We start from the raw sequence: 24335 nt of genomic DNA on the forward strand, positions 1-24335 counted from the left end.
GTGTGAGCGGAAGAAGAAGCGGGGATGCCGAGCGGGGCTAACAACAAAGCGAAAGGCTAATCCTCAAAGAAGCGCTAGTCCGGGTGAGAAGTTTGTTAAAATAGAACTAGCCAGCGCCAGGCTGGATAATACCTGCACACTTAGCAACTATTTTAGAACAATACACAACTCAAAAAATGTTTTTTCTGTGTCAGAAGTAGACATGCACTCTACTGAGGTGGCAAGTTATGATGCGTTCGGTTTATCACAACATCAAGCAAACAATCGGAAAATTCCCGTCATATCAATTCCTAGATATGGTCGAAATTATTTAAAGTGCACTACACATAATAAACACAACATTATTAATATTGCTACTACGGATAATTTCAACAAAAACTCCTCAAAACAGCCCACTACCTATAATATGGGCTTCTTAAACATAAGATCATTATCTTCCAAAACGTTATTAGTTAATGAGGTCATTAGAGACAATAATCTTGACGTTATTGGTCTCGCCGAGACCTGGCTCAAACCAGACGATTTCTTTGCGCTGGGTGAGGCGTCTCCTCCTGGCTATGCGGGAGCGCATATTGCCCGTCCCATTAAAAGGGGTGGGGGAGTTGCACTCATACACAATAAAAACTTTAATCTTACCCCGAACCTAAATAATAAATATAACTCGTTTGAGATGCTTACTATGAGGTTTGTCACACCGCTGCCTCTCCACCTGGCTGTTATCTACCGCCCCCCAGGACCCAATTCGGACTTCATCAGTGAATTTTCAGAGTTCGTTGCTGATTTAGTGACGCACGCCGACAATATAATCATAATGGGGGACTTTAATATCCATATGAATACCCCATCGGACCCTCAGTGCATGGCGCTCCAGACTATAATTGATAGCTGTAGTCTTACACAAATAATAAATGAACCTACGCATCGCAACGGAAATACGATAGATCTAGTGCTGGTCAGGGGTGTCACCACCTCCAAAGTTACGATACTCCCGTATACTAAAGTAATGTCCGATCATTACCTTATAAAATTTGAAGTTCTGACTCATTGTCAACAAACTAATAATAATAACTACTATAGCAGCCGCAACATTAATGCTGCCACAACGATGACTCTTGCTGGCCTACTGCCTTCGGTAATGGCACCATTCCCAAATTATGTCGGCTCTATTGATAACCTCACTAACAACTTTAACGACGCCCTGCGCGACACCATTGATAGTATAGCACCGCTAAAGCTTAAAAGAGCCCCTAAAAGGCGCACCCCATGGTTTACAGAAGAAACTAGAGCCCATAAATTATCATGTAGAAAGCTGGAACGCAAATGGCGCGCTACTAAACTTGAGGTTTTCCATCAAGCATGGAGTGATAGTTTAATAACTTATAAACACATGCTTACCCTAGCTAAAGCTAAATATTACTCAAATCTCATCCACCTCAACAAAAATGATCCGAAATTTTTGTTTAGTACAGTAGCATCACTAACCCAACAAGGGACTCCTCCCAGTAGCTCCACCCACTCAGCAGATGATTTTATGAATTTCTTTAATAAGAAAATTGAACTCATTAGAAAGGAGATTAAAGACAATGCATCGCAGCTACAACTGGGTTCTATTAACACAGATATGACTGTATCTACGAAGGATACCGCCCTCCAAAATAGTTTCTCTCTCTTTGATGAAATAACACTAGAGGAATTGTTAAGATGTGTCAATGGGACAAAACAAACAACATGTTTACTTGACCCATTTCCTGGGAAACTTATTAAGGAGCTTTTTGTATTATTAGGTCCATCAGTGCTAAATATTATAAACTTATCACTTTCCTCTGGCACTGTTCCACTAGCATTCAAAAAAGCGGTTATTCATCCTTTGCTCAAAAGACCTAACCTCGATCCTGACCTCATGGTAAACTACCGGCCGGTGTCCCACCTTCCGTTTATCTCGAAAATCCTCGAAAAAATTGTCGCACAGCAGCTAAATGAACACTTAATGTCTAACAATCTCTGTGAACCTTTTCAATCCGGTTTCAGGGCAAATCACTCTACAGAGACAGCCCTCGCAAAAATGACTAATGATCTACTGCTAACAATGGATTCTGATGCGTCATCTATGTTGCTGCTTCTTGATCTTAGCGCTGCTTTCGATACCGTCGATCATAATATTTTATTAGAGCGTATCAAAACACGTATTGGTATGTCAGACTTAGCCTTGTCGTGGTTTAACTCTTATCTTACTGACAGGATGCAGTGCGTCTCCCATAACAATGTGACCTCGGACTATGTTAAGGTAACGTGCGGAGTCCCCCAAGGTTCGGTTCTTGGCCCTGCACTCTTTAGTATTTACATGTTGCCGCTAGGCGACATCATACGCAAATACGGTGTTAGCTTTCATTGCTATGCTGATGACACCCAACTCTACATGCCCCTAAAGCTGACCAACACGCCAGATTGTAGTCAGCTGGAGGCGTGTCTTAATGAAATTAAACAATGGATGTCCGCTAACTTCTTGCAACTCAACACTAAGAAAACGGAAATGCTGATTATCGGTCCTGCTAAACACCGACATTTATTTGATAATACCACCTTAACATTTGACAACCAAACAATTACACAAAGCGACTCAGTAAAGAATCTGGGTATTATCTTCGACCCAACTCTCTCCTTTGAGTCACACATTAAGAGTGTTACTAAAACTGCCTTCTTTCATCTCCGCAATATCGCTAAAATTCGTTCTATTTTATCCACTAGCGACGCTGAGATCATTATTCATGCGTTCGTTACGTCTCGTCTCGATTACTGTAACGTATTATTTTCGGGTCTCCCTATGTCTAGCATTAAAAGATTACAGTTGGTACAAAATGCGGCTGCTAGACTTTTGACAAGAACAAGAAAGTTTGATCATATTACGCCTATACTGGCTCACCTGCACTGGCTTCCTGTGCACTTAAGATGTGACTTTAAGGTTTTACTACTTACGTATAAAATACTACACGGTCTAGCTCCAGCCTACCTTGCCGATTGTATTGTACCATATGTCCCGGCAAGAAATCTGCGTTCAAAGAACTCCGGCTTATTAGTGATTCCCAGAGCCCAAAAAAAGTCTGCGGGCTGTAGAGCGTTTTCTATTCGGGCTCCAGCACTATGGAATGCCCTCCCGGTAACAGTTAAAGATGCTACCTCAGTAGAAACATTTAAGTCCCATCTCAAAACTCATTTGTATACTCTAGCCTTTGAATAGCCCCCCTTTTTTAGACCAGTTGATCTGCCGTTTCTTTTCTTTTCTCCTCTGCTCCCCCCTATCCCTTGTGGAAGGGGAGACACACAGATCCGGTGGCCATGGATGGGGTGCTGGCTGTCCGGGGTCGGGACCCGGGGTGGACCGCTCGCCTGTATATCGGTTGGGAACATCTCTGCGCTGCTGACCCGTCTCCGCTCGGGATGGTTTCCTGCTGACCCCACTGTGGACTGGACTCTTACTGTTATGCTGGATCCACTATGGACTGGACTCTCACAATATTATGTTAGACCCACTCGACATCCATTGCATTCGGTCTCCCTAGAGGGGGGGGGGGTTACCCACATATGCGGTCCTCTCCAAGGTTTCTCATAGTCATTCACATCGACGTCCCACTGGGGTGAGTTTTTCCTTGCCCTTATGTGGGCTATACCGAGGATGTCGTTGTGGCTTGTGCAGCCCTTTGAGACACTTGTGATTTAGGGCTATATAAATAAACATTGATTGATTGATTGATTGATATTACCTCCTCGGGACATTCAATTGTTATTATATTTAAAGCCAAACAGGACATACAAGCCATTAAATCTATCTTTTTAACCTTTTTTTGCCAAAAATTCTCAGTAATATCAAATATGTAATGTTTTTTGTTTCACACTTTTGAATGGATTTTGATCAGATTATGTCACAGGTTTAAATTAGTAAAGCATAACTAATATTATGCAAATGTTTACTAATTGAAATCTGTGACATCATTTGATCAAAAGGCCTTTATATGGTTAAAAAAATTACAAATGTTTGGTATTTCTGTTTAGGGCTGAATTTATTCGCAAAAAAAATCAGACAAAATATGAATCCAACATTTGTTTTTGCTCTATGAAAAATGAAGAACTAAGTACTGTTTGGCTTGGAGGTATTGGTAATAACTGCACATCTATTGTACACCTGTGAAATAATTGGACATTGGAATGAAAATGTAACATGAAAAAGACAATTTTAGGAAAATCATGTTTAATGTTGGGCAGCACGGTGGTAGAGGGGTTAGTGCATCTGCCTCACAATACGAAGGTCCTGAGTAGTCTTGGGTTCAATCCCGGGCTCGGGATCTTTCTGTGTGGAGTTTGCATGTTCTCCCCGGGACTGCGTGGGTTCCCTCCGGGTACTCCGGCTTCCTCCCACCTCCAAAAACATGCACCTGGGGATAGGTTGATTGGCAACACTAAATTGGCCCTAGTGTGTGAATGTGAGTGTGAATGTTGTCTATCTGTGTTGGCCCTGCGATGAGGTGGCGACTTGTCCAGGGTGTACCCCGCCTTCCGCCCGATTGTAGCTGAGATAGGCTCCAGCACCCCCCGCGACCCCAAAGGGAATAAGCGGTAGAAAATGGATGGATGGATGGATGTTTAATGTTATGACACAACAAAAATAGTGGTCAACATACAGTGTACTTATATAGAATTTTGCCTATCATTCACAATCCTTATAAAAGACACATATGTTTTTTTTTGTTACGCATTCTAAGTTGTAAAATAGGGCAAGTACAAGGTGGCTTACAAATCAGCTAACAGGCGTACTCGATTCCGCCCATTAAGCCCTCTAAAAAACATCAAAAAAACGCAAAACATCTCTATCCATCCACCCATTTTTCTACCGCTTGTCCCTGTCGGGGTTACGGGGTGGCTGAAGCCTATCCCAGCTGCATTCGGGTGGAAGGCAGAGTACACCCTGGACAAGTCCCACCTTATCGCAGGGCCAACACAGATAGACGGACAACATTCACACTCACATTCACACACTAGGGCCGATTTAGTGTTGCCAATCAACCTATCTCCAGGTGCATGTCTTTGGAGGTGGGAGGAAGCCGGAGTACTCGGAGTGATCCCACGCAGTCACGGGGAAAACATGCAAACTCCACACAGAAAGATCCCGCGCCCGGGATCAAATCCAAGACCTTCTTTTGTGAGGCAGACACACTAACCCCTGTCCTGCAGTGCTGATGCATTTACATCTCGTGACCTGAATATTTACCAAGTATTAGAGATATTGTTATTATAAGCGCTAATGCAGACAAACTATTTTCAGTGGTGATCACATAGGGGTAGTTAGCTTTTCTGCTATATTGACTTACTGAGCTGGTGAGATGCTGCATCGCCACTGAGCTGGTGAAAGTTACTGTAGTTCTTGATTATAAATCATGCCTCTCACTTGTATAGTAGAAGATTGTGGCCATAAACCAAGAAGTTGGCCAACTTTGACATTCAACTTATACCCGGAGATGATGAGAAAGACACGAAAAAACACCAGTTTGCGGCACTTTTAGGGTCGGGTCGCAGGGGCAGCAGTCCAGTCTTCCCTCTCCCCAGTCATTTCGCTCTTCCCTGGAGATCTAGAGGCATTCCCAAGCAAGCTGGGAGATATAGTTTCCCCAACGTGTCCTGGGTTTTCCCCGTGCCCTCCTACTGGCCGGATGTGCCCTAAACACCTCCCCAGGGAGTGGTCCGGGCAGAACCACCTCAACTGGCTCCTATCGATGTGGAGGAGCAGCGGCTTTACTCTGAGCTCCTCCCGAATGACAGCGCTTCTCACCTTATCTCTAAGGGAGAGCCCCGCCACCTGAAGGAGGAAACTGATTTCGGACGCCTGTACCCGTGATCTTCTCCTTTCAGTAATAACCCAAAACTCAAAGTGAAAGGACCTGATTATACTTTTTTGTTTGTGACGACTCTGTATTTGGTACTTTTGTTTACCAATTCAATTGGTTCTGTCATAGACCATAAAGTGCAAAATACTAATTTCCAAATTAGTGTTTCCGTGTTCTACCGCTTGTCCCTTTCGGGGTCGCGGGGGGTGCTGAAGCCTATCTCTGCTGCATTCCGGCGGAAGGCGAGGTACACCCTGGACAAGTCGCCACCTCATCACAGGGCCAACACAGATAGACAGACAACATTCACACTCACATTCACACACTAGGGCCAATTTAGTGTTGCCAATCAACCTATCCCCAGGTGCATGTCTTTGGAGGTGGGAGGAAGCCGGAGTACCCGGAGGGAACCCACACAGTCACGGGGAGAACATGCAAACTCCACACAGAAACATCCCGAGCCCGGGATTGAACTCAGGACCTTTGTATTGTGAGGCACATGCACTAATTATGGGTCTACTGAAAATGTGACCAAATCTGCTGGGTCAAAAGTATACATACAGCAATGTTAATATTTGGTTACATGTCCCTTGGCAAGTTTCACTGCAATAAGGTGCTTTTGGTAGCCATCCACAAGCTTCTGGTTGAATTTTTGACCACTCCTCTTTACAAAATTGGTGCAGTTCAGCTAAATTTGTTGGTTTTGTGACATGGACTTGTTTCTTCAGCATTGTCCACACGTTTAAGTCAGGACTTTGGGAAGGCCATTTTAAAACTTTAATTCTAGCCTGATTTAGCCATTCCTTTACCACTTTTGACGTATGTTTGGGGTCCAAGACCCAACCTCCGGGCGGATGATTTTAGGTTGTCCTGAAGAATTTGTAGGTAATCTTCCTTTTTCATTGTCCCATTTAAAGCATCAGTTCCATTGGCAGCAAAACAAGCCCAGAGCATAATACTACCACCACCATGGTGGTAGTACTTTTTTGACAACATTGACACTGGTAAACTGCCAGCATCGCGTTCTCTGCTTGTTGTCCATGTAGCATTTATGCTATTGGCGCCATCCTCGAGTAAGTGTTTTGTTTTAAAGATGGTATTTCCAACTTGATATGCACAATGTTTGTCGCTGAAATACCAACAAGTTACTTCATTGTTATCCTAAGTTCTGTTTTGAAGCAAAATATTCCGCCTCTCATTGCGATCACAGACTGTATGAAGCGCGCATTGATGTGATTATTCTTCGCTTATACAGTATATGATAACACGATAATTAGTTTTTATTAATCACATTATTAATCATGTTTAAGAATCACATGCATTAAAGTTGACAGCCTTAATATATATGTGTGTGTCTGTGTGTGTGTATATATATATATATATATATATATAAATATATATATATATATATATATATATATATATATATATACACCGTATATTACCAAATAGTAGCCCGGGCGTTTATTTCACAAAATCGATTTTGGAGACAGGCGTTTAAAAGAAGCAGGCGGTTATTTGCACAAGGCTGTTATTTATTTTTGCACCAGCCTGCACCAGGCCATTATTTGGTTACATTGGTTACTGTCCAGTATTTTTTTTTTCGTACAAAAAACTTTAAATGTAAAAGCTATTGTAAACATACAAACAAAAAAATAAGAGATCAACCTGAGGTAGGCTATGGAAACACGAGATCAACAGGGCCTCAACATGGCAGTAGTGCAACAATTGTCAAATAGAATACCAATACTAAAAATAAATAAAGCAGCCTACCGGGAAAAATAAAATTATGGTACCAAGTACTCAAGTATAAAACCCACCATCAAAACAGGACAATAATACTGTCACTTAAATAAAATAAAGGCTACAGTACTCCAAGTTTTAAATAAAGCAGCATACAGGAAAAATTAAATTATGCTACCAAGTACTCTATAAAACCATCAAAACAATACTGCAGCAAACGCAACCCCAGTAGCATTTTAATCTAAATTATGCAAATAACAGCCCATGGGCGGCTATTTGGACATAGGCGGTTATTAGGAAGAGGCGGTTAATTCACAAAATGGGGTCAGACCCCGGGCGGCTATTAGGACATGGGCGGTTATTTGCCCAAGGGCGTTTATTTGGTAGCATACGGTATACATATATATATATATATATATATATATATATATATATATATATATATATATATATATATATATATATATATATATATATATCAGTGACGTGCGGTGAGGTTCATGACTGGTGAGGCACTGACTTAAACATTGATTGATTGAGTGATTGACTTCATCACAGTCAGATTTACAAACATATGAACCCTAAAGAGTATCTTATTCACAATTTGATTGGCAGCAGTTAACGGGTTATGTTTAAAAGCTCATACCAGCATTCTTCCCTGCTTGTCACTCAGCATCAAGGGTTGGAATTGGGAGTTAAATCACCAACAATTATTCCCGGGCGCGGCGCCGCTGCTGCCCACTGCTCCCCTCACATCCCAGGGGGTGATCAAGGGGATGGGTCAAATGCAGAGGACAAATTTCACCACACCTAGTGTGTGTGTGACAATCATTGGTACTTTAACTTAACTTTAACTTTACACATACAAACTGTAGCACACAAAAAAGCACATTTAATAAAAAAAACGTTATTATGGTCTTACCTTTAGTTATAAGTGCGGGAACAGTGGTGTTGGTGTTGGAAGAGTTGTGAATGAATGAAATATGAAATTCGTGCTGCAGTCTGCAGGTGTACCTAATGTTGTGTCCCTGCAGTCGTTCACGCTCCTCCGGCGCGAGCAATGTTGTTTTTGCACTTTTTGGCTTCTTGTTAAGTGACTTTTTTTTGGGTGGATTCGGTATTGCACGTGGAGGGTTTTGGTGTGGGCTTTGGTTGGTGTGGCGCTCCCGTCGGGGGGTGCAGTCTGCGGCGAAGGTGCCTTAACCGGCACCAGGAGGCGGGGTTACGCGAGCCTCAGCCAGTGCGTCTTCGCAGCAGTTTTATGATCGGTCAGCACAAGAAATACGTTACACACATACAGTTGTTGACAAAATACACTGTACATTATATACCTCAGCTAACTAAACTATGGAAATGTATAATATAGTTCATATAGCAATACGGTCTCACTGCACAGCAGGCCAGGAGTTAGCCGAGTCCGCAATCCATGGTGAGGTACAATTGAGTGACGTGCCTCAACTGGCTGCTGTCCACCGCACCGTCTCTTCTCAGTATTTGAACGGCAAATGTGAAAATTCAGCGATTTTGAATAAAAATAATCTAAAACTGGTGAAGTTAAATGGAAAATAACTTTATAGTATAATCACTGGATACATATAACAATTACATTTTTTTTTTTCTTTTTACATTTTTTTTCTTTCCATGATGGCAGGTGAGGCCCCACCTCACCTGCCTCTAGTGACCGCACATCACTGATATACATATATATATATATATATATATATATATATATATATATATATATATATATATATATATATATATATATATATATATATATATAATCTTTTATTTTCATAAACAATACAACAAAATGTACTACAAACAAATATATTCGTTGTATTATTAAGTAGTGTAATACAAGCTGCTTCTCTATCAAACACACCATCGGCAGCATGCATTTATTTCCATAGATAAATGTACGACATTAATAAATTATTTCAAAGCCCTTGGGTGGCGTTAATGACGTATTCCACTACAGTAAGTATATTGTTGCAGTGGTATGCTTGTATTTCTTCGCCAAGTTTACTAAACACACACCTTTGTCATTTTTCAGTTTTTTTATTTTTTATTTAATCATTTTTCCCAATAAATATCATCCACTTCTGTCATTCAATGCCACTTTTTTTTGTCCCCCTGGCCAATTATACATTTTGCTGGACAATATACTGTCCCACAATTTTTAACCGACATAAACTGTATTATTGTCAGCATTATTTTCAGACCAAACTAAGCACTAATGATTTCATAATGTATAAAAATAACAATGCAAGTATCCTTTTCAAATGCAATAAACTTTGATATATTTTTTGTTTTTGTTTTTTTAAATTACCATTTTAATTGGAAGGTCTATAACTTTGTTGTTGTTGTTTGTTGCCGTTACTTTCCAACACGTTTGGCATACTGGCTGGTTCGCCTGTGTAGATGGGTTCATTTTGCGCACTCGTTTGAAGTCTAAATATTCCCACACAAATTTCGCTTTGCAGTCATTATTTTTTCTCCTCGTTTTTGTTACTTATGCTTGCTTCTTACTAGCGACTAACGAGGCTCTGTCACAGAGCCATAGATTGTGAATGGCTGACAAGAGAATTATTTAATTCTGCTATTGAATAAGCACGCTCAGGTGCTGAGAGCGGTGCACAGAGTGAACCCTCTGGCACCCTGATTGAAAGCTATAGAGTAAGAAAACAAACACACGGACATGGTAAATTATCCATTGTCCATGAAGCTATTGCCTTCTGGCACTCATAAGCCGAGGTACCACTATACTTACATTCTTCTTCCATTCTTCTTCCTCAGGGTCCACAATGCTGCTCCGACCTGGCCGTGTCATTTCATTATGTGCCAGCAGAGCTGATGTACACCCTTGAGTACTACACCTACCACTTGAGAGCATATGGCTACAAGCCACGCTATCGACCCTCCGTACGCTCACTCTCTCGCACAACAGTGACCGCTGTAGTTCAGTCACTCCGAGGAGGGATAAATGGAACACACGTGAACGAGAGCTTTCCTTTGAATGCCAACCAAACCGCTGCAGAAACGGGGGTAAAGGAACCAAAGTCGCTTCTATCAGGAAACAGGACCGCAGCTACACTGCACGGCTTATGATTGCTTTTATTTGATATTTGAGCAAATGCTACTCAGCCTATTTGAGACAAGTCTGTGGAAACTGGGCTGCATTTTGAGCTCTTTTTTTTGACACAATCCAGTCTTAAGGTTCCTGTCTCGTAGCTCACCTAGAAATTGTACACTAGGTTAAAAGTTTATAGCAGGGGTGTCAAACGTACCCGCAAACAGGTTTTATCTGGCCCGCGGGATGAGTTTGCTAAGTATAAAAATGAGCCGAAATGTTTTAATGAAAGAAACTGCTGTTCTAAATGTGTCCACTGGATGTCGCAATAGCAATTCTTTGTATCTTTGTAGATGATGCTACATATGTAAATAAAACAAAAAAACACATGATGTTCGTGCACCAGTCGAGGAAAATGAGCAAACTACATAAAAAACATCCTGTAATTTGATTTTGATTTTCTTTTTTTTAAATCTTGATAGATTGAAAATTAGTTGATCACATGATCACATCATTTATTCAGAAAGTATAAATAACGACAAATAAAGATAGAACGCTATTAACCGCAACATGTAAGTGTAAAAAAACAACAACCCAACAACATTATGATTTGTAAATTTTCATAATGTACTCTTATTTTCAAACAAAGAAAACAATCTGATGTTGTCTTTATTTTTAAGTTATCGTGCCGTGATTTTACCAGTCCGGCCCACTTGGAAGTAGATTTTTCTCCATGTGGCCCCTGATCTAAAATGAGTTTGACACCCGGGGTTTAGAGAATGTCTTAATTTGACTTTATCATAACTGACTGTCAATATGTGCATTCTTTTGGATGTTGTAACGAGGACCCAGGTAGGGGGGGACGTTGGTGTTTAGTAATGTTTAAAGATTTATTTTCTGCCATTTGGATATGTAATGTATATATTTTTTCAAACAATATATCATGAATATTAATATAAAATAAATATAGCTGTGAAAGTTTAATAACAAGGCTGCTTGAATCAAATTAAAAATGTCCTAGATTACATACACACCTGTCAAAAATGCAAAATGGTTTGTTCCACCTGCATAGCAGCAAACCTTATGAAACAGTTCACTCAACACAAAGGTCGTAACGGTATCAAAACTCACCTTTTAATTATTCACACACAGCACCAGCGTTTTGGAACAAGGACTAAGTGGTAGAAGAAAAGGAAACATATAATGCGTCTTTTTGTGGCAGCATCAGATAAACCTATGTTTCCATTTTTGCTTTTGCATCTCCTTGTCCATAACTGTGGTGTGTTCAAGGACCCTCGTATAAGTTAGAAACAGAGATGTCACTGTGTCACTGTAGTTATTGAACCTACTCAGTGGCCTAGTGGTTAGAGTGTCTGCCCTGAGATGGGTAGGTTGTGAGTTCAAACACCCGGCCGAGTCATACCAAAGACTATAACAATGGGAGCCATTACCTCCCTGCTTGGCACTTCTGCTTTACACTCTTACATATAGGGAACTCTTACTGCTTTGATTATATTTAAGTAAATTATGACAGGTTATATGATTATTTAAATTCATATTGTGGCCACTCTATATTGAATATGCTGGATTTTTAGGTTAAAGACTTTTTTCAAGATAAAACAAAACATGTAGGGGGTTTCTTTAGATATGTTAATCCATCTTTAAAAAGTGTGTGTGTTTTAACCTTGTTTCAACCAAATCCATGCAATAATTATTTTTTCAGTGCATGCAAGCGTACCAAGTTTGTGTGTGTGAGTGTGTGTGTGTGTCCTGGTGATGCTGGGTTTAGGGTTGGATGGGAGTATGGGGGCCTATAATTTATGCACCTGCGGCATATTAATAACCCACACTAAAGCAGCTGTGTGTCATTTCATTACATTCAGTTACACAAATCAAAAGAGAATGTGACCCCTGACCCAAATCGACAAAATGATTACCGAGCACGGCTACAGCTGCTGCTCACTGCTCCCCTCACCTCCCAGGGGGTGAAACAAGGGGATGGGTCTAACGCAGAGAGTAATTTCACCACACCTAGTGTGTGTGTGACTATCCGTGGTACTTTAACTTGTAACTTAAAATGACTAAAGGATGGTGTTGGAATGTACTCATCAATTCATGCCAGCGTTGCTAATGGTATACTCGCTCATGATGGTTCAGTTCAGTTTCAGTTTCAGTTTATTTCGAACATGCATACGATACAATGTAATGCATCACACAATTCCAGTTGTTTCATTACAGTATGTCCGAAAAAGAGTAGGAAGAAGCTGAGCTTATTTAATCCCACCCCTTTTCATACCATAGCAATTGTATCCCATGTCCTTGTTCTCTGTAACGGAACAGTGAATAAATAATAAGTAAATAATATACCATAGTAAGTAAACAAATATTAAATACATAAATAATCTTTATCTAAAAAAAAAAAAAGGGGGGTTCAAGATGTTCATCATAATTCTTGTTCTTTGTACTTTGTGAACACTTGTAGTTTGAACAGTCTTTTAAAATGAATCATATTGGTGCTTAATCCATTGCATAATTTAATTTCACATACGGATATGCTTAAGGTTTAGTATTGTATGTGCATACAAATGTTTTAAATTAGATTTTCCTCTGAGGTTATATCTCTCCTCTTTTGTTGAGAAGAATTGTTGTACACGTTTGTACATTCTTGGGTAGCAGGTTATAGTTTCCTTTGTGCATAATTTTAGCTGTTTGCAAATGCACCAAATCGTGGAATTTCAATATTTTTGATTCAATAAATAAATGCTTTGTATGTTCTCTATATCCAACATTATGTATTATTCTACTTGATCAATTTTGTAACACAGTTAGTGAATTTGTAGTTGTTTCCCCATATTTCTGCACAATAACTCAGATATGGTAACACTAGTGAGCAGTAAAGAATATGAAGTGAGTTTTGATCTAGAACATGTTTTGCTTTATTCATTATTGACGTGTTTCTTGCTTCTTTATGTTGTATATATTTTTACATGAGATGTCCAGTTCATTTTGTCATCTATTATTACACCCAAACATGTGTTTTCTTTTACCCTTTCCATATGGTCACCTACTGTTAGAAAGTGCCCATGTCTGACGTCACACAACTTGGAGTCAGGCACATATGGACCTCTCTGTATTTCACAATTCTAAAAGACACATGTTCAGGAAAAAACATTATTGGAAATGTTTTTAAATGAGCTTGTGTTGTATTTGCTAGCAGTTTCTTTTCAGAACCTAAATCCCAAACAAGCAGGGATTGTAAATCCATGACTCGCCCTGTACTCAGAACACTTAAGCCTCAAACAAACACGGCATGATATCGAACCCCATATTAATACCCTAAGCTATTTGATGGGATCAAATACTGCAGTCGGTGAGATTGTCTTCCTAATCACAGATGATAAATAAAACAAAATCAATTATGTATAAAAGTATGTTTATTTTGAACTTTAAAGAAAAAGAATGAAGTCATAGTATGGATTGAGTGCATGAGATGTCAGGTTCTTTCATTGGCCACTTAGAAGGTTGAGATATGATTTATGTCCTGTGTTATGTCCTTGTGTTGATTGTGTTGCTTTGTTTTATGTCACAGCCCCTGAAGAAACCTGAAACAAATCACAACAAACAGGCTTAGAATAAGAATGTATCTACCGGTAACTTCTGTTTAAATTACAATCACTTTGAAATCCACAACCTTGAGAGGAAAAGAGGTGCACAAAAAAAAAATCACATTCAAATAGCGATTGCTATTAATCCCGATTCTAAATCAATTAATTGATTTCTTTTAAATTGATAAAAAAAAATAGTGGTATATATTTATATATATATGTGTGTCATTTTTATAAGATTCAATTTAAAAAAAAAAGTTTGGTAACACTTTAGTGTGGGGAACACATATTCACCATTAATTAGTTGCTTATTAACATATAAATTAGTAACATATTGGCTCTTAATTAGTCATTATTAAGTACTTATTAATGCCTTATTCTGCATGGCCTTATTATACAACCAGTAAGTCATTAACTAAGAGTCTTCCCTCTATAACCTCAGAATTATTGCTTATTAGTAACCCTAACCCTTATTTATTCCCCTAGTGTCCAAATAACTCTAAATTAAGTATTTGTTGCTTTAATAAGCAACTAATTAATGGTGAATATGTTCCCCATACTAAAGAGTTACCAAATGTTTTTAGGCCATCTCCATGCAACCAGAAGCAGCTTATCTAACCTGTAACCTGTTTTGAAAAAAAGTGTTATTATAATCATTATAACAAATAATACATAGCGAGAATCGGTTTGAATCAATTATTGTGTTGAATCGGGAATCGATTCTGAATGGAATCGTCACCCCAGGAATTGTAAACAGATGGAATTGCTAGGTGTCAAACATATATAACAACCATAACATTGTGATGTTTTGTCTTGTCGGCTCAGTGAAAGAGAGAAGTCACCAACCTCAGCCTACACTTGTTCACAAAAACCCCTCTCCTCTCAGGGTACTCTCTTCTCCAGGCACCGTTATCTGAGAGTAAAAACAAAAGAAACATGAGCATACTTACTATTTGTTGGGGCGTAGGGGGTTCATTGACAGCTGATCATTTATCCTCACTTATAAACCATTGTGGCTGTTCTATGAAATGGTGAAATGCCACGCCAATATCAGGAACAGCTGTCAACCACAATAATAAACATATACCGTATTTTTCGGACTATAAGTCGCAGTTTTTTTTTCATAGTTTGGCCGGGCTCCAGTGCGATTTATATATGTTTTTGTCCTTCTTTATTATGCATTTTCGGCAGGTGCGACTTATACTCCGGTGCGACTTATACTCTGAAAAATACGGGTAGTTGGTCAACACTGTAAACATTTTCACTCTGGGATGGAATTCACAGTAACAACTGCATTACTTTCACATTACCATTTACAGTAATTTACCATGTGAAATCATCTTTATAACCATTTACAGTAACTGCAGCGCTGTGATTTTGCGGTCAAGTCCAATAACGTTACAACTAAATGCTGTAACTTGTCAATTGTAATTGTATTGGTAATCACTCCCTTAGTCCACGGAACCCCTTAAGAGACAGATCCCTTTACAGTTACAGTCATTTATGGTGAAATTATAAAGGACTATGTATGATTACAGTATCTTACTGTAAAAAAAATAAATTAAAAGCTGTGAAATTGTGGTAATTGTTGTCAATCAAAACTGGGCTGACTTATATTTGCAACAGTATCATATTTGATAAAGGTCTTGTATTGGATCTCATGCAATTATGATCATTTTAAATTATTGTATTGGCTTTTATTAAATTATGATCATTTTAAATTATTGTACTGGATCTCATTAAATGTTTTGTTTTAATTATTGTATTGCATATCATTACATGATTATACTATGTGAATTATTGTATTAGATGTCATAAATGATATTTTTTAAGTTGGACCTCATTACATTATTTGTAATGATTTTATTGGATCTCATTCGTGTTTTTCGCCCAGATAATCAATAATTTTCTAAAATTAAAAATCAGTTAGTAGCTCACCCGGCTCAGAATTTCTCCTTCCCATTAATCCAACAAAAATGTCATGCATTTCCCCTGAAAAATAAGAGCACATGACATTTGATATAAACAAGAAAAAAAAAAAATTCTAAATGCTTACTGTATTAAGGAAAATGTGTCTTACTTTTTTGTGGGGGCTCCACGGCATTTGTATCTGAAACAATAAGTGCAAGTCAAATGTATATATTTAAATAACATTTTAGCAATTTCATTATTTTGATATACAAACCATAGTTTTACTTTCTTTACAGATATTTTATTACTTTTAAAATGACAGGAAAAAAAAAAAAAAAAAGCCTCACCGCCAGCATCTCTTCTGCCCATCAAACCGACAAAACTGTCATAATCCAAATCGCTGTACCTCTTCAAGAGGTTCCGTTTGGGGTTACTCAAACCCAGACGTTGCTGCCGCAGAAACCAAAGAGAAACATCAATTTAATTGTGACAATTGCCAAACTTGGTTGGATTAAAAACAGAAAAAAACAAACACTTACAAGTGGAGTTAGTCTGCCTGACTCCGGCTCCTCGCATCTGGACAGACTAAATCGGAGTTTGACGATGAGGAGCAGAGACACTAATACAAAACCTCTCATTTTCTCAGCAACACCTGGAAAAAAACAAACATTTTCACCACTTTTTGGCATTGAGGTCACTTTCCTGCTTCTTGTAGGTAGGAATCTGGCGCACTTGGTGCGCGATTGGTGCGTAAATACGCACGAGATATACTGGCAAACATACTACTTCTGCACTATTGCTGTTTGAAAACCATTATAAATAGAGATAGGAGTAAAATATATCGATTTAATGCAATATTAGTATTACTTAAAGTACATTTTCTTACCTATTCTGCGTACAGACGATGGTGAGTTGGCGCGCACAGGGGCAGAGTGGAGGGAGCTGCTCTGGATAAATGGGGCGTCACTGATTTGGGTGCAATAAATAATAGCTGGATACATGCGCAACACCAATCAGCAAGTGGAACGTAGGTGGAGTTGGCGATCTTTTATCATGCTGGGCTGCAAAAGATGGTCTAGGCTGCTCATTGATGGGTTCTCCCCTCCCCCTGACACACACACACACACACGCACGCACGCACGCACGCACGCACGCACGCACGCACGCACGCACGCACGCACAGCACGTTGACATCATCACAGAGCCCACACACATTTGTGAAAATATAATTAAGACTGGAGAACATTACAATTATAAAATAGTCCTCACTGACATGAATCCATCATCACTGCAGACAAGCCGACACGTGATCCCTTTGGTGCTGGCGCTCCATGGACTAATTTACATGGTCACTGTCAGGGTCCTAATCTTTTTAGGAGGTCATTATAAAGATAGCAGCTGCCCCTGCATGTCACCATACGAGATGGTGATGGATCTGACAAGATAGGCCACACAGCTGCACTCGGAGCCGACTTGCCCACAGCCATATAGAAATACCCGAGTTGCTTTTAGGCCCTGTTTACACTAAGCCGGATAAGGTTATCCAGGGTAAATCAGACCTAACCTTATCCGTGTCCACACACAACAATGCCACCGTTTAAGACTTAGTATGCATGCGCGGAAAATGCACACGTCATAGTCACCTCCAGTGTTGCTTTGTGTGCAAGTTCTTAAATGTAACTTATCTGAACAATATCCAATGTTGTGGTATTTCAATGAACTGGAATCTAGTGTGCTGTGGGGCCCTATTGTAGTGAATCACACCCGAGCCATCATAAATTAATAAATCTTTATTGGACACGTAAACAATGTGATAAAGAACATTTTACATCAATCAATCTAGGGATCTAGATATCTGGTCAGGACACTCCTCACTCTTTTGCCTTCACTTTCATTGTCCATTCGTTGTTTTTTTTTACTTTATATAGTCTGGACCTAGACGTTGAGTCCGCGACATACATGGCGGACCATAACTGATACAGTCTGCTTTGCCAGTCCAAAAGCATTCGCCGTTTTCCTCGACGGCCAGGTAATACAAAGCACACGCTACCATTTGTATCACATCCACGGGAGCTCACATTCTCGTTGTCTCCCCTTCGACAAATGGACAAAGTTTTTCGGTAAGTAGAATCACAGCTGACCCGGCCGGACATTGGAAAGTTCTCTTGCCGTCTGAGAAGTGTTGTATCCCAAATAGCTGCAATCGCTTTCTCCTAAGGTATTAGTGTGTGATTTCCACAAGCGTCTGTACATGTAGAAGAATGAGAAACACGGGCATGTCTGGATGACTCGCCTCCATATTTTCAATGGTTAGCTCTAAGTTACGAAACCGCTTTATTATGAAGCTGGCTGTGGTGCGTTCTTTCTGATGTCACTTCCTGTGTGGGCGAGGTCTTTCCAGGGTCACTTCCTGTCCGAACTCATTTTGTAAACGATCAATGAGTCCATACAAAGCTAAGTGCCGGAGATTCAAGAATTACACGGCACACTTACCCGTGTAAAAATTTGGCCGAAGAGGGGGACCTTAAACGATGGTTTAGTGTGGCTGAAACGGGGCTTAGGCTAAATAATTATTTGTTTAAGGGGTTAAACGACTTAGTGTAGACATGGCCTTAGACTAGATTTTGTAATTATGTCATGATTTAGAGTAAAACATACAATATACAGTACAGGCCAAACGTTTGGACACACCTTCTCATTTCAATGTGTTTTCTTTATTTTCATGATTGTAGATTGTCACTGAAGGCATCAAAATTATGACACCTGTGAAGTGAAAACCATTTCAGGTGACTACCTCTTGAAGCTCATCGAAAGAATGCCAAGAGTGTGCAAAACAGTAATCAGAGCAAAGGGTGGCTATTTTGAAGAAACTAGAATATAAAACATGTTTTTAGTTACTTCACCTTTTTTTGTTAAGTCCATAACTCCACATGTGTTCATTCATAGTTTTGATGCCTTCAGTGACAATCTAAAATGTAAATAGTCATGAAAATAAAGAAAACCCATTGAATGAGAAGGTGTGTCCAAACTTTTGGCCTGTACTGTATATAAGGAGACATATCAATGACTGAGTCGATTGATTTGACTTGTATTTGTCCTTAACTTCCATGGGTAGGCTTATATGTTACATCATAATGGGCATCTCTGTGTGGAGTTTGCACCTCTTCCCAAATTCCAAAAATATGCCAGTTAGGTTAATCAGACACTCCAGATCAGTGGTTCTCAAACTTGTTTTCACCTTAGTACCACCTCAGAAAGTGTTAGAATAATTATGTATATACTATCACACAACTCTTATGCTTAAGGGCCGTTGCTTTAGTTATTATCAATTGTGCTGAAGTTGTTATTTTTCTATCTGTGCAAAGCCAGTCTCGTATCAGTGTTTGTTTCCAGAATCGGCCTGCTGACTGCCAAGGCCGGACATCGAGTGCCGTGACGCAGACAGAGCAGAGACAGGGCGATATCACGAGTATCAACACATTTGCATTTCATTAATAGTCATATATTGTGTCTAACTGGAGCTGTCGAGATTACCCCTTTCCCTCAGCGACAGCTTCAGTGATGTAACCAGGGACCTCCCAAATAAATAGAGGAAGCACGTGGGCTGGACTTTAGAGCGTAGTTTGGATCTGTAACGAGAGTACAGCCCAAAATACGTCTCTCCTCAATTGAGCAAAATTTAACTCTGTCTCTGCATGATTCTTTGCTTCTTGTTTATTTAATAGATGTCATCAGTGTTTGAATCAGACAGCAGGAACTTCTTCTTCACTTTGTTCCCGATGCCCGACAATTAATATTATATTTTTAGCCTGTGTGCTGTTTTCTGGAGCGCGAGAAAGAAGCACCTTCTACTAAGTCCTCATTGGACACCGCTTGCCGTAGTCAGTTACATGGCGACTTTCAATAGGATTTGCATATTTATAAGGGGGCTTTGCCCGAGCGTGGTCTGGGCATGCCAAGCCACACACTCGTCTGCGGTCGATTCCAATAGGTTGTGATGTAACAAAGAAATGCGCTTGGATTTGCGCGTGAAAATACTTTCATACACCTGAATTTTTATTGGCTTACGCCAAACTTTTTCCACTGAGGGCCGCACACTGGAAAAATCAAAGCAAGCGGGGGCCATTTTGATATTTTTTATTTTAAAAACCAATACAATATATGTATACAAAATATACATTTAGGCCTCCACTCAGGTTTGATCCCGTGGACCCCAAAGGGTTTTGATCAAAAAAATATTAAAAATGTGTCATTATTCAGTATTATTATTTTTGTTTTTATTCAAGTTTTAAATCTCTAGATCAACATTAGGTCTATCTGTCAATATAAGGTTTTTAAAGATTTAAGTTGTATGCTCTTTTTGTCAAAGAAAACCCTGTTTTTTAATGGAAAAAACACAAAATATGCAATATTTTCAACCAACAAAATTTTTAAGTGGAATATTTTAGATTATATAATAAGTGGAGCCTTAAAAAGGTCAATAACTCATAACACCATTGATTTTAATTCATTATTATTTTATGAGCAATGAAACCTAAAAACAAATCACACTAAATCTATTGAGGATCCAAAAGGGTCCTACTCATTAAAGTGTTAAAAAATAAATTATAAATTTTTTTTACTGTTTACTTTTAACACAATAATCTCAAAATCAACTTCAGATCTATCCGTCAATTATAAGTTTTATTGTTGTTTATGTTTTTTGTTTGTTCGTTTTAGGCCCTTCTTTAAAAAAAAACAGCTCAGTTTATTATATGGCAAACACAAAATATGCAACATATACCCCCCAAAATATCTCAAAGTGGAATATTTAATGTGACCTTGAATAGGTCAATAATTCATAATGACATTGATTTTGATTCATTATTATTTTTTAAAGAAAGAAACAGCCTGCATGGCAGCTTTGTGTTATTAGAGTAAACATTGCAACATTTTCTTGTTACATTTCACCTGTTTGCTTTTTTATACCAATTTTTATGTTTTAGATTTTTTTCAATCGTATTTTTAAAATGTGCTGTGGGTCCGTTAAAAAAAATTACCTGCGGGCCGCAAATGGCCCCTGAGCCTCACTTTGAACACCCCTGGCTTACGCCATTTTCTGGATTCGATCGTACGTCCATATTTAGTAGGAAAGCCATGCAACCCTCTGTACATGAGGACACAGCTCTCTCCACTCAGCACCTGGATGCACAATTCATCGTCTTCTCTATGCACAATAGGTAAGAAAATATACTTGTTTGGCTGCGAGTGACCCCCAGTAGGGCCGCCAAAAAGTATCTGTTTCTCAGCTGTCTTATGTATGGGCCGCAGCAAGACTAAGTTGTGATTCACTTTTCCACCACGTGTGGCAGTAATGATAATCTCAAACAGAATAAATTAAAGTCATAAAGAAGTTTCTTCAAGCAGCACTAAGTAATTTTTCAACCTTTATAAATATTTTCATAACTTTTGGGATGATACATAGACTTACATCTATTTGAATGACACCTCTGTCATGGCCTGAGGGGGTCTCTGTCGCTTTTACTGGCACTAAGCAACTTTGAGGAAGGGGGCAGGAATCCAGCCACACAAAAAACTACAGACGTGCTGACTGGGTTTACGGCATACGTCACTACCCAGTTCCTCATTCGTTAAAAAGATGGAAGTCGATACGAATGCCTACGTGCTGCCACAAAACTAAAAAGAAGAAGAGCGCCTACAGGCTATTACTGCAATCATGGTAGAAGCTGCAAAACAACCAAAGAAACGAAAAGTTTTGCCTGAAGAGGAAAAAAAAAAGAAAAACAGATCCTACCTAAATAAAAGGACAGTCAGGGATCAACATTGGCCGGGTTTCACTTGCTGGTGTGGGCTCAAAGACTAGGAGGGATTTTCGGCCAATGCTTCCTTCGCTGTGTTCGTACTAAACTTGTAAGTACCTTTCGATGCTCAAATCAAAATGATAATGCTAATGTTAGCTATCGGAAATTTGTGCTGTAGCAATAAAAAAACACCTGCTTGATAGTTTCACTCCTACTTCCTTCGAAAAAAACCTTGAGCCGCTCTGTCTTTGCTTCGGACCTGCATCAGACTGTATAATGCACATGTTCCTTGACTGCACTTAAATGTAGAATATATTTATATTATTCATATATTATATATAATATATTATATACATTATATTATTTATTATTATTTATTATTATTATTGTTTATTCTGAGCGAACTGTGGTGCTGAATTTCCCCCAGGGATCAATAAAGTACTTTCTATTCTATTCTATTCTATTCTATTCTATCTAACCCGCTACATTCTTGGTAGTAACCTCATGTTTGTAGCGCCATCCAAGATAATTTTTTATATTGTCCGCTATTTATCATCAGCACAGCTATTGGAGACGTAATATTTGTGCCAATATCACAGCGGACATCATGTCAGTTTGACGCTACATGCGCTAGTCCTAATGGGAAATGTGGTCTTCCATTTGGCAAAACACTACAGCCAAAAATCAACCAAAACGGAAAGTTCTTAAGTGGGGCTTTAAGTGCAAAAATTATTAATAAAAGTGATGAAGTTGTATTTTCAATTGCACTTACAATTCATTGACACTTTATTTAAGGAATACATATTATTTATTATTAATTTAGTTAGAATGTATGTATTTTAGCAGTGCGTAATTTTATGTACATGTATTCGTCATCAGTTTTTATGAGTCCATTCTTTTGCAGTATATTTAATTAGTATTTATTTTTGTAATCAGCCTGACCTAAGTCTTGATAATACTCTTTGTGATTACACATTGTTTCATTTCATTTGACAAAGTGTATCCTGTTAAACTCTAAATAGGTTAGATACATGTATTGAACATGATTAAAATCAAAAGTAAGTTTACTAATTTAGTGTTAATTAATTTGAATAGCCCCGGCCTCCTCAGTAATGGAAAAGTTGGGGCCTCGAGGTAAAAAAAATTATGAACTAGGGTTTTAAATAATACTAATACTTCATTAAATAGAACAGTGCAATATGCAGTGTTATTCCTAGTTATGTCTTGAACTTTCTCTAGCTGCTTGACACAGTTTACAAGCTCTGATTTTGTTAGGTCCACATAAGACTTGCTGTAAGACAAGTTATCACAGGCAGTATTTGTTATGTTTACCGGTGGGTGTATAGACGGCACAGACCACAAGAGGGCGATGTTACTTTATGATTTATTATATATATATATATATATATATATATATATATATATATATATATATATATATATATAAAATAACAAACAATATAATTAATTAACAAGGGTATGGAGTATGACAAAATCTAAGGGAGTGTATGGTGTGTGACTATGTGTAGAGATAAGCTGTTGGGTGTTACCGGTAGTGTTGAACGAGAGGCAAGTCCAAAAGGGGCTGGGCAGGCTCGTATGTCTGTGAGCAGGCAGGGAGTCAGGACGAATAGCGAGGCGTCAGAGGTCCGTGTCCAAGCGGGAGGTCGAGATCCAAGAGGCAGTCCGTAAAGCAGAGGGTGACAAGGAATAACGAGACACCCAGCACGTCAACGTGGGAATGGAGGTCTGCAGTTGGAAGGAGCAACAAAGGAAGACACGAGACAATCAAATAACACGAGGAAGAAACACAGAGAGCAAGAGTGCACATAGAGCATGACGTGATCACTTACGGAACAGCAACAGATGATTACGTTCTAGCCCGGAACGCAGGTCTTCACTGGCTTAAGAAGCCCAGGGAGATCATCAACCACAGGTGTGCCGAGTGCTATATTGAAAGCACCTGCTGCTGCCGGCCGGAGTGACGCGTGCGGAGATGAGCGGCCGTGGGCGTGTCCCGAGGTGCGTTCCGCAGGGCTCACTGAAGAAATGCGCATTGGCATGCGCCCGGGTCATGACAGTATTTACATAAGTAAATCCACTGTAGATGTAAAACAAAAAACATCCATCCCCTCTCGATAGCAGCTGAAAACTTTCAGATTTCATGCTCACACTAAACATACAATTTATCTTGCAATTACACAAGCAATTACTCTTCTGTTGCACTCATTTAAAATTCAAATGGACATGAATATTTAGTTTGCGATCACAGCGATACAAAACAGTCAGGAGGAACTACAGTGGCTTTGGCCTCTGGAGATTACCTGCA

General features: G+C 39.1%; 2 protein-coding genes across 2 annotated transcripts in view; one reads left to right on the top strand and one right to left on the bottom strand.

Annotated features, from left to right (window-relative positions):
- The window catches only part of c1galt1la (core 1 synthase, glycoprotein-N-acetylgalactosamine 3-beta-galactosyltransferase 1, like a), a 26665-nt gene extending 12763 nt beyond the window's left edge, over positions 1–13902 (top strand). The window contains exon 4 of the mRNA XM_061986260.2: positions 10416–13902. Coding sequence (XP_061842244.1) covers positions 10416–10727 — 312 coding nt within the window. The 3' untranslated portion in view covers positions 10728–13902. The remainder of the gene's footprint in view (positions 1–10415) is intronic.
- Positions 13903–14125: 223 nt separating this feature from the next.
- tac3a (tachykinin precursor 3a) lies at positions 14126–17309 on the bottom strand. Its single transcript, XM_061986271.2, has 7 exons — positions 17092–17309; positions 16745–16857; positions 16553–16655; positions 16375–16404; positions 16233–16286; positions 15141–15207; positions 14126–14291 (listed from the first exon to the last, which is right to left on the bottom strand). Exons 1-7 carry the CDS (start codon positions 17204–17206, stop codon positions 14273–14275), a joined length of 501 nt encoding a protein of 166 aa, XP_061842255.1. The 5' UTR covers positions 17207–17309; the 3' UTR covers positions 14126–14272.
- Positions 17310–24335: the final 7026 nt, after the last annotated feature.

This window comes from Nerophis lumbriciformis, linkage group LG01 (genome assembly GCF_033978685.3).
Source record: "Nerophis lumbriciformis linkage group LG01, RoL_Nlum_v2.1, whole genome shotgun sequence".
Taxonomy (NCBI): Eukaryota; Metazoa; Chordata; class Actinopteri; order Syngnathiformes; family Syngnathidae; genus Nerophis; species Nerophis lumbriciformis.